The sequence below is a fragment of the Cryptomeria japonica genome, chromosome 11, assembly GCF_030272615.1.
Source record: "Cryptomeria japonica chromosome 11, Sugi_1.0, whole genome shotgun sequence".
Lineage (NCBI taxonomy): Eukaryota > Viridiplantae > Streptophyta > Pinopsida > Cupressales > Cupressaceae > Cryptomeria > Cryptomeria japonica.
The window spans coordinates 48,145,550-48,157,477 of NC_081415.1; the positions used below are offsets into that span (position 1 = coordinate 48,145,550).

General features: G+C 35.7%; 1 protein-coding gene across 2 annotated transcripts; it reads left to right on the forward strand.

The window, feature by feature from the left end:
* Positions 1–844: 844 nt before the first annotated feature.
* On the forward strand, positions 845–11,684 carry LOC131076777 (ABC transporter G family member 36). Of its 2 annotated transcripts, XM_058014094.2 has the most exons (24): positions 845–1,924; positions 2,513–2,633; positions 2,758–2,846; positions 3,165–3,249; positions 3,512–3,671; positions 3,807–3,883; positions 3,971–4,024; positions 4,175–4,265; positions 4,712–5,013; positions 5,108–5,389; positions 5,508–5,821; positions 6,129–6,289; positions 6,407–6,510; positions 6,665–6,818; positions 6,922–7,029; positions 7,189–7,343; positions 7,468–7,800; positions 8,095–8,385; positions 8,997–9,080; positions 9,174–9,307; positions 9,580–9,807; positions 9,948–10,119; positions 10,330–10,584; positions 10,900–11,684. In XM_058014094.2, exons 1-24 carry the CDS (start codon positions 1,620–1,622, stop codon positions 11,164–11,166), a joined length of 4,326 nt encoding a protein of 1,441 aa, XP_057870077.1. In that variant the 5' UTR covers positions 845–1,619; the 3' UTR covers positions 11,167–11,684. The 2 variants fall into 2 exon arrangements, with proteins under 2 accessions (XP_057870077.1, XP_057870079.1); XM_058014096.2 differs by lacking the exons at positions 845–1,924; positions 2,513–2,633; positions 2,758–2,846; positions 3,165–3,249 and having other exon boundaries at positions 3,670–3,688; positions 10,900–11,682.
* Positions 11,685–11,928: the final 244 nt, after the last annotated feature.

An 11,928-nucleotide genomic window follows, 5' to 3' on the forward strand; every position in this document is an offset into this window, starting at 1 on the left:
GTAATGTTTAAATTAAATATATATATACAAGAAGTTTAAATGAAGTAAAAATAGTTGGTATGAGTTTTCTAAAGTTTATGTAATATTTAAAAGATTGTTTCTGTATTGACACTTCATATCAGAATATCAGAAATGATTTCAAAACAAATCTTTTAAAATTAAAATAATATGAACAGAAAAAAGATTAGTAAAAAACCAAAAGACATGTTATAAAAAATTTTCCCAATAAAATATTTGAAACTACAAAATCTTTTATCGAAACAATGAAGATTTACAGAGTAAATCAGTTGTTCCTTTATTTATTTTCCCAATTTGAACTTTTTGGCTACACCAATAGCCATTGAAAGCCACTATATCTTAAGCAATATGATCCAAGCCTAAAGTATATAAAAGTAATAAAATCCAGAGTTGATTGTCTCTGAAACTTGATCTTATTCTAAATTAGAAGAGCTTGTCATTTCAAACTGCTTTACCCAAACCGGATGGAAGTCTCCATGATTACCTTGATGGCCTATAGTTGACTCTTGAGTCTTGACAGTCATCTGCAGTTAAAACTTAAGGTGTTGATTTAGTTTTATAAAGCTAATGTAATTTGGGTAGATGTTTTATTAGAGCACCCCAAAATGGTATTCTTTTTCCAGCAAGAGAAGAGCTATTGATTGGGATTCACTCCAAATGTTGGCACTAGATATCATTTGAGATCCTTGTTGTTATGGCGTGTCACAGTGTCAGATTCAGATCAGATTTTGTGTTGGTTAAATAATTAATTCAGAGCAAAACTTAGTGGGTGTTGATCATTCTAGTCTTCAAAAGCTATATAAATTCAGTGGGTGTTGATCATCCTAGTCTTCAAAATTTATATGAAATCAGTGGGTGTTGATCATTCTAGTCTTCAAAAGTTATATGAATTGAGTGGAAACCAGTTCTGCAATTATCCCCAATTTGTCCTACGTTCATTACCAATTAGGATACAATTACAGTGAAAGAATGGCTATATCAATTAGGATTATCAAATACGAGCCTTGTTGATGGATACACTTCCAGTGAAAGATTGCTACATCAATTAGGACAAGCATATACGAGACTTGTTGTTGTTATTGAGTATCTCAGCGTGGGATTCAAATCAGTTTTGATTGCTTTTGTGAAGAAGCATGGTATGTGTTGATCAGAAGCTAGTTGCAATTTTGAATAGTTTTATGAATCAAGTTTAAGTTCTGCAAGGACTTCATCAAGAAATTTTGTCCCACGTTGAATGCATCAACAGTGAAAGAACACTCAATCAAGAAACTGTATATGAGCCTTGTTACTGTTATTGGGTGTCCCAGTGTTGGATTCAAGCCAGTTTGATTTTAGCTTAGATTTAATTAATGGAAAGGGGTTACAGGTGTTGACTAGAAGCTGGCCTCAGTTCTTAAAGAGTTCTGAGAATTGAGAAAAAGTTTTACAAGTACCCCAAAGAAAAACTCTGTCCAACAGTGCCTATTCGTGCAGGTGCATTCACAGCGAAGGAAATGCATACTAACTAGGATTCATAAATAGATTCCTTGTCGCTGTTATTGGGTATTTTCTGGATTCAATTCAGTTTTTCTTTCGTGTTTTGTCAAATCTTTGAGAAAAGCATGGCAAGTGTTGATCAAAATACCCTCCGCCCTTGTGATGAGTCTGGTGACTTTTACTGTGGTGTTAATGATGTTAATGACGAAGTCGTGAAAGAATCGTTGGCCATTCAGAAGCTCCCAACTTGTGACCGCCTGAGAACTGCCATTTTGGAGGAAAATAAGAGGGAAGGAGGTCTGGCTTATACACGGATTCATGTCTCTGATTTAGGACCCCAAGAAAGGCAGAGATTGATGGATAGGTTGATTCAATTTCCGGAAGAAGACAATGATGAGTTGCTGCAGAAACTTAGAAGACGGATAGACAGGTCTCTGTGTTCCTTTTCTTGGTGTATCTTTCATTGAATTTCTTTTGATGCATTTTGATAGTAATAATTGTACATTATAGTTTTAAGTAATCGGTGCTTTCCTTCGTTGATAGTTTGTCTCTACTTATATCTCTTTCAATGAGGTCAACATTTAAATGGTGGAGGAGTCCAAGGACTACTGAAATACAAATTACTATTAGAACTTGTGTGCATTGTAGTTGTATACTCTATTTTCCCTAAGATTTCAGCTAGCCATTTGGTTATCTTGACATATAGGACTGACTTCTAAGAACAAATGATGTAGTAATATGGATGTAGTTGCTGAGAACTGTTTGTACATATTTTGTAGTCAGGCAAGCTTATATTCATTACAGTTTTGAGATTATTTGCAATTTATTTCAAAACGTATGTTTGAAAAAGTTGTGTTCAATCCTCTTACTGAGTACACTTTAATTTACCAAAGTTTGTATTTAGGTTCCAAAAATACTAGTTAGATTTTTTCTCCCAACCTTTTGGTACATTGATCATGCTGCAAAGTGGAGTTTGCATACAATTCTTTATCTGAAGTCTGTATAATATGGTTAACAGAGTAGGTCTCTCTCTGCCTACAGTGGAAGTCCGGTTTGAAAACCTTAAAGTGAAGGCTGTGTGCTATGTTGGTGGAAGAGCTCTTCCAACGCTTTGGAATGCTGCTAGAAATGCTATTGATGTGAGTCCTCCATGCTTTTCTTTATTGTGGGATCATTAGATCCAAAATACAGCTTTTGCATTAAACTATTTATATATCCTCTAGTTTCCAAGTCTAACTGTTTTTCTCTTTGCTCTGATATCAGAGATTCTTGGAATTTATATATTTGTCTCCAACAAAGAGAACTAGTTTGACGATTTTGAAAAACATAAATGGCATCATCAAACCTTCCAGGTGAGTAGAATTTAATGTTTGCAAATTTATATGGCCATGTGGACAAGTATACACATGTTCTTCTGTTTGTGGATATATTTGTGTACACGTACACACATATTGTTTGTGGAGACCACTGGGGTTACTCGTATGCTCTCTGGCACTGTCTACCCACATTAGGGGTGCCACTTGACAAGTTGACAGGCACATTGAAAGCATACATGTAGTATGAACCACATGATATTTTCAACGGATTATAAAATATACAAGTTGTTTGAGCCAATTAACATGGATCCTTTTATGAATCCCTGAGAACTTAATTTGTGATGTCTTATGCAGGATGGCACTTCTGCTAGGTCCACCTGGTTCTGGAAAATCGACCTTGCTGCAGGCACTCTCTGGGGCTTTGGATAGATCGCTCAAGGTCAGTTCTATTATCAACTTGTTCCTTCAATCTTGAAATGGTATAAAGATTGAAGGAATCAAGGACACACCTCTAGCTCTTAAGCATAGTAATACTAGGGTTTATTAGTGTAGAATAGTTTCCAAGAATAGGAGGTAGTGACAAGTTCTAAAAGTAAGGGTTGACATTTGGAATCCTATGAACATGGAACTCTAGTGTTTTGAAAATGTTTTACAAAGTAACCCCCACAGGCGTTCCTGACTACAACTATCTGCTTACACAGTGTGAGGGCCACATTACTTATAATGGACACCAACTTCACGAATTTATTCCACAGAAGACATCAGCATATATAAGTCAGAATGATGTACATATTGCAGAGATGACAACCAGAGAAACACTTAATTTCTCATCTTACTGTCAAGGAGTTGGCACCAGATATGGTGTGTAATTCTTTGCTGTAAGTTTTGTTGAGTTTTTCTCATCTTGCAAACTTGACTACATGAACACAATATATATTTCTGAAAGGTTGTTGGATGTCTCTACACAAAATATAAGTTTTTATCATTTATATGCAGACCTTCTATTGGAACTCATTGAAAGAGAGAAAGAAGCAGGGATCCTTCCAGAGGCAGATATTGACTCATTTTTAAAAGTAGGGGACACCAACCTCTTATTTGTATTGTATTCAGTTTTACTGAAAATATATGATCACCTTAAGCTGATTAGTAGTTTCATGCAGGGAACTTCAATTGAAGGTTTGAAAGGAAGCCTTCAAACAGACTATATCTTAAAGGTAAGAACCATAAACAATTAAGCAAACCTCTTTTGTAATTCGAACTCGCCACAGAAAGGTCATAAGAAGCAAGAACATTTTAAGCACTTATACACATTTCTAAAGAGAATGCTTTCACTTTACTTCTGCCTAATTTCATTAATTTTGTAGATTCTGGGCTTGGATGTCTGCGCAGACACCATAATTGGTGATGCCATGCAAAGGGGAATTTCTGGCGGGCAGAAAAAGAGAGTCACAACAGGTAGGATTTTCACACTCTAAAACATTTATTTCCTGTGTTATGTATACTGTAATCAAAATGTTAACAAATTTCTCTTATATCTTGAAAAGGATATTTAATATTTGAATTTTTGGTATTTCTTGGCTTTAAGAATGCTGTCCTGTAAATAGGTGTGAAATGAATATGTTACCTTCAAAAGAAACCAATATTATGAAATCATTTATCGTACCGATTTTTCAAAGTCTGTCAGGATTGAACAAGTGGCCAAAACTCTCAAACTATTTCTGATCATGATGATGAATCATGTGAGGTGATTAAAAAATCCTCAGACACAGGTCATTCTAGAAATAACATTCTAATCACATGGACTTGGAAGTTGAAGAAATCTAACTACTATTTTTTGATCTTATATTTCCATTTGTCTCCCATTGTTGGCCTTGTAGCTGATCCTCAATTGTGTGTTGTAGGTGAAATGCTTGTCAGTCCAATGAAGACATTGTTTATGGATGATATATCAACTGGTCTGGATAGCTCAACAACCTTTCAGGTTGTCAAATGCCTTCAGCAGTTTGTGCATATAATGAAAGGCACTATTTTGATGTCACTTCTTCAGCCTGCACCAGAGACCTTTGAACTATTTGATGACATTATTTTATTATCAGAAGGGCAAATAGTATATCAAGGGCCTCGGCAACATGTTCTCGAATTCTTTGAGGGCTGTGGTTTTAGATGTCCTGAACGAAAATCCATTGCAGATTTCCTGCAAGAGGTTAAAAATTATACGACCTTGTGTTTTATAGAATTATTAAATCTGTGACATCATTCTTCTGCTTTTAGCTTAAATCTCTGTGTCTTCATATCAGGTTACATCCCGAAAAGACCAAGAACAGTACTGGACTGCTGACAGGGAACAATATCAATATGTTACTGTGAAACAATTTACAGAGAAATTTAACCAGTTCTATATGGGAAAAAATCTTGTTGAAGAGCTTTCAATACCCTATGATAAGACTTCATGTCACAAAGCTGCATTATCCTTCAATAAATATTCAATAAGCAAGTTTGAGCTTCTGAAAGTTTGTTTTGATCGTGAATGGCTACTTATGAAGCGAAACTCTTTCCTTTATGTCTTCATGTTTGTTCAGGTGATTTATCCTTCCCTTGCACAACTGGGATTCTCATGTAGTTTTCCTTTTATTCTTGTAGAAAGATAGAAACTAAATCTATTGAATACAATTATCTGCTCCGCTCATTTTTTGGCAGATGGTTGTGGTGGCCTGCATTACGATGTCGGTTTTCATTCGAACGAGAATGAAAATTGATGTACTACATGGAAATTATTACTTGGGTGCTCTGTTCTTCTCACTCATTATTATTATGTTCAACGGCTATGCTGAAATTGCAATGACTATGGCTCGGCTTCCTGTATTTTTCAAGCAAAGAGACCTTCTATTCTACCCAGCATGGACATATACCATTCCAACATGTCTACTGAAAATTCCTCTAGCAGTGTTCGAATCATTTGTTTGGACTGCCTTATCTTACTATGTTATTGGTTTTGCCCCTGAAGCTAGCAGGTACAGTAAACATTTCTACTGAGAACCTATCTAAAGTGTTTGCGGATGTATGTCTGCATGGATGATGCTTTTATCCTCTTTGCGAATTCCTAGCTTACCAAAAAGTATGGGGTTTGGCTCAATTTATTTGAGGGGAGCAGCCTGATGCTATTAAAGGGCCCCCTTGCCTAAAAAATATTTGGGGAAAAGGTTTTAGTGAATAAGTTTAAGGGAGACTGTTCTTCAGTCTAGGTGATTCAAAGCCAATGCTAGAGAACATCATATACATATACGAATAAAAGTTGATTGACAATGTTGGCTGCCACAGGTTTTTTAGGCAATTCTTAGTCCTCTTTTGTCTGCATCAAGTGTCATCATCACTATTTCGTCTTATCGCTGGGATCTGTCGTACCATGGTCATATCTAACACTGGAGGCTCATTCTGTCTATTGATCATCTTCATTCTTAGTGGATTTATCATTCCAACAAGTAAAGCTGGTTTATGATTTCTATTGTTTGATTGAATTTCAAAAAGTTATGAAATTTCTATATAGTTTTAAGAATGGAGTGGTAAAGTAATTGAGAATTGTAAGTATTTCTTTACAGCTTCCATTCCAAAATGGTGGATATGGGGTTACTGGGTCTCACCATTAGCCTATGCAGAAACAGCAATCTCAGTCAATGAATTTCTTGCTCCCCGCTGGCAAAAGGTAGATATAGTATGCTGCTGTTCTGATAGATTCTAAGGTTTCTTAGCTTCCACCGGTCTATTGTAGTACTTAGCATATATATCTTGATCTCGTTTGCAACAATTGACTTCTATGCTAGTTAATTTATTTTATCTCTGTTGCTTGATGTTCGCAGCCCTACTCTTCAAACACAAGTATAGGCCTCCATGTGCTAGAGAGTAGGGGTCTCCTCAAGGAAGCTCATTTCTATTGGATTTCTGTGGGCGCTTTGGTTGGCTTCACAGTTCTCTTCAATATTTTGTTGACAGTTGCCTTGACCTATTTGAATCGTAAGTCCTCTATTCTGTAAGGTTGAACTCCCTGCTGGAAACAAATTTTAATTTAGATTTCCTGCGACTTATAAATCGGCCTGAAACTTCTATTCCTATACAGCTATTGAGAAGGCACATGTAGTTATTACAGAAGAAAAACTTGCAGAAATACAAAAGACAGAGGGAGATGCTTTTACTGATCAAAACATGCAATTGAGCTGTACAGAGGGTACATTTTTTTCTAACTGCACTTGTCTAGAATACTACTTGCTATTGCTGAATCAATTTGCCTCCTGCTAATTCAATATATGCCCAACAATAAGAATTATTGTTTGATTAGCTGTTCAAAGACTAAAATGGTGCCCATTTAATGTATTTATGTGTTTAGTGGAAGTCCAAATAGATAACCTCTCAAGTGAATCGAGAAGACACAATGTGGTTCATGATATACCTACAAAGCAAGCTAAGCAAGGAATGATCTTGCCTTTCCATCCACTTACCATATCCTTTAGAGATGTGCAGTACTTTGTTGACATGACATCGGTATGAAAACCTCTGTGGATAATTTGTTTTATGTGAACTTGGTATGGATAATTTTAAGCAGCCACATCCTATATTATACAAGCTATACTAGTCATAGTAACTTCTCTTTGTTCTTGTGTAAAAGGAAATGAAAGCCTTAGGAGCTACAGAGAAGAGACTTCAACTCTTAAAAGACATAACAGGAGCTTTTAGGCCAGGTGTTCTCACTGCCTTGATGGGTATCAGTGGAGCTGGGAAAACAACACTCATGGACGTGCTCTCTGGAAGGAAGACAGGAGGGTATATTGAGGGAGATATATGCATCTCTGGCTTTCCAAAGGTTCAGGAGACTTTTGCTCGAGTTTCAGGTTACTGTGAACAAACTGACATTCACTCTCCTCAGATTACTGTAAGAGAATCTGTACTGTTTTCTGCCTATATGCGCCTCTCCCCAGAAATAGATGACAAGAGTAAACAGGTAAGAAATAAACTAAAAAAGAAACTATGACGATTTTAGATCTTAAGAGTAGATTGCAAACCATATCTAGAGATGATAGAATGGTATTTTTGGATTCAACTGCATCAAGGGTTTTTTTAACATTGTGATTGCATTAACTGAAGCATATGCTTCTTATCCCTGATTGTAAGTCTAGTTGTGGATTCCAAATGTCAGAACAGAAATCCTTATGCAGTTGAATCCAAAACTAACCTGACAATGATACTACACTGCAGATAAAAACTCACAATTCTAACATGTTGTCAGTTTTGGCAGATGTTTGTTGATGAAGTGATGGAGCTTGTAGAGCTGGATAACTTGAAAGACACAATGGTGGGTCTTCCTGGTGTGAGTGGTCTGTCAACAGAGCAAAGGAAGAGACTAACCATTGCTGTAGAACTTGTTGCCAATCCTTCTATCATATTTATGGATGAACCAACTTCTGGCCTAGATGCTCGAGCAGCAGCAATAGTGATGCGTGCTGTTAGAAATACTGTGGACACAGGAAGAACTGTTGTCTGTACGATCCATCAACCAAGCATTGACATTTTTGAAGCATTTGATGAGGTGAGTTATATTAGTGGGATAGTTTAATGGACATAATATTTCAATTATTCAAAAAAGTTAAGTTTGTTCTAAATGAAGTGGTATATCCTACTAGTTGAAGATTTTGTTCCTCTATAATATCAAACTAGGTACAAGTTGTTCAATATTGTTTCTCGATTTGATTGTGTTGGAGATTTTTCATCAACTTTTTGGATCACACTCCACTATGTACAAATTATAAATATGTAACAATGAGCCACTATGCATATTATCATGGTTGGGTTGTGAAGAGAACCTATATATGAATTTCTTACTCTCAACCAATGATCTTAGACCTCCAGGCCTTCTGCCTTCCTTGTTTCTTCAGTTATATTTTTTCTGAGTTAGAAATTTTTTGCACACAAATGCACATACAGACCATCATTAGCTTGGAAAGATAATAAGTATGTGTTACTAGAGTGTACAGACTAGGGAGAACATATTTCACATTAATAAACGTTTTTAAAACCTTTTTAGTGCTTCAAAATCATGGGTGCAAGCATATTTTTTGTTGGAATGCAACAAATTACGAAGTGTAACATCTTCTGGAATTTACTTTTCCTAACAATCTTAAGTTGTTTCCTTTTATTCAGTTGTTGTTGATGAAACAAAGGGGTCAAATTATATATGCTGGTCCTTTAGGTCGCCATTCAATCAATGTCATAGAATATTTCCAGGTATGAATATGTTCAATTTGCTGCTGTCTAAGAAATCAATCTTCCCATTTTATTCCTATTTTGTAACCCCAATAATTTGAATGTTCTGTTCAGGCTATTCATGGTGTAGCAAGGATCAAGGATAAGTGTAACCCTGCAACATGGATGTTAGAGATCAGCTCTGCATCTGCGGAACAGCGACTTGGTATAGATTTTGCTGAAATTTATATGAAGTCATCTCTTCATGAGTAAGTACAAACCCAGTCCAAGATCTTTAGCTTCTAAGTCTCAAGATTTGTCTTGATGAGAGATTGAATTTGTTATATAAAAGGGATTATGACTATTTAGTATCTTTTTTTCTGACATACTTTAGTCTTTAAAGAGAAGTCTCGTTGACAGTTATAACATCCTTTTGGGAACTGGACCTTTCACAAAATCCACATATTTCAAGAACCCCTAATTTTCTAATTTTGATGTATCAATGTATTGATTTTTGATGTGTTACTGGTAATTTTAATAGGCATAATTTAGAGCTAGTGAAGCAATTATCCATGCCAGTCCAAGGGGCCAGAGATCTTCACTTCCCAACTCAGTTTTCACAACCTCCTTGGGCCCAATTCATTGCCTGTCTATGGAAGCAACACTGGACATATTGGAGAAGCCCTGATTACAATTTAGTCCGCTTGTTCTTTACATTTATATCAGCACTATTTTTCGGTACCATCTACTGGCAGCTTGGCACAAAAATGTATGTAAAATTTTCATTTACATATGAATACAAGCCCCTTTATGAATAATCTATACCATTAGTATTCAGTTATTGGGCTTTATATTAAATTACATAGCTTAAAAAATGACCTTTAATGTTTATAACTGCATTTGTTACAGACATGCTCAAGATGACTTGTTCACTGTCATGGGAGCTTTATATGGTTCAACATTGTTTCTCGGCATAACTAATTCCTCTGTAGTGCAACCCATTGTGGCTGTAGAACGTACAGTGTTTTATAGGGAGAAAGCAGCTGGAATGTACTCTCCTTTACCCTATGCTCTGTCACAGGCAAGTAACTGAAACTAGCATCTTGCATTTAAAATGGAAATCAATATCCTGTTTGGGTCAGCGTAGGGCGTAGCCTATAGGCAACTAACAATAATAAAACTGAAGGAATTTTCAATTTAATAAAGTTTTCATTAAACCAATTGTATCTGATATCTTAGTCAGGTCAATAACCACAATGGAACCTAAGTTACATCATTTTGTGTGTTTCAGATTGTCATTGAAATTCCCTACATATTCTTACAGACAGTGATGTATGGACTGATCACTTATTTCATGATTGGATTTCAATTGTCTGTGGTGAAATTTTTCTGGTACATATTCACCATGTTTTTCACCTTCTTGTACTTCACGTTTTATGGAATGTTGGCTGTTTCGATTACTCCAAATTTCCAAGTTGCTGCAGTTGTTGCATCAGCTTTCTACAATCTTTTCAATCTCTTCTCTGGGTTCCTCATTCCAAGACCGGTGAGTTTTGGTTGTTAATTTTATTTTAGTGGCTTTCCCTATATTGCTTTTAATGAACATTACAGTTATTCCTCAACTTTAATTTTAGACTTGTAGAAATATATAAGAATAACTCACCATATGTTCTCTTGCCTGAGAAATATCATTGATCTTTAAAAAATAAAAGTTGATTTGCCAAAGCTTTTCTGGATAACATGCATATTTGTTTGGGTCCAACATTTTGAGTTAGCTACCAAAGTCATCATCAAGAAAAAATGATTTGGTAAATGTCTTCCGGCAAAAAATTTCATTCTAAAATGTTGTTTTGTTATTCAGGATCTTCCAAAATGGTGGCAGTGGTACTACTGGATCTGCCCAACGTCATGGACATTGACTGCACTCACCACTTCACAATATGGAGATCTAGACAAAAATATTACAGTTGATGGCATAGAGAAGCCCATTCGTACTTTCCTGGAAGATTACTTTGGATATGACCATGACTTTTTAAGTGTTGTTGGTACAGTCCTTGTAATTTTCCCTGTTTTCTTTGCGATATTGTTTGCATACTCTATTACAACCTTGAATTTCCAAAGGAGGTGAAATGTTCGGAAACATCATGCTATCAAAATTCCAAGTCAGGCTTCCTTTGTAAGAATGTTCATATAAGATGCAGAGTTGAGTAATCAATACCCCTTTTACCCCCGACTAGAGGGAACACAATGTTGTATAGTGTCTCGTCTTTCATCTCTTCTAATATGTTAGTATGGTACAGTAAGATGAATCTTGTTCTAATATGTATTTAAGAAACAATTATCACTCCATTAGACAGTCTGTAGCCTAGTGGTAAGTTGGGGTGTGAACAAAAGTTCATCAAGCCAAAACTAAATGTGGGTAACAGGTGCATCCCAACAAATGATTCCGCCTATGGCATCCATTTCAACTAAGTCAGCAATGGACAAATTCTCAGAAATAATTATCTAGCTGAATCTGATTCCCCATGCTTCTATTTAAACCAAAATTGAATGCAATGGGGTCATTCTCAATTATGTGGAAGTGGAACTTGCCTTAGGAATGAGGAAGGTACATTAATCCTCTTATCAGCCATATTTTACTTGCATAAAGTACTACTTTTATGAGCATGTACACAATCACATTGAACTTTAAATTGTATATAATTATCAATAAGAGGAAATACTACTGCAATGGTAATGAAATTTAAACTGGAAATTCTCACTAAGAATGAAATGATCAACAACAAATTTATAGCACAAGACGCTCACAGTGATAAAGTAAACACCCACATAGATATGTTGTCTCATAAGAAAGGCTGACTTGGTGTAATATAAAAAAAATCAATTAAAT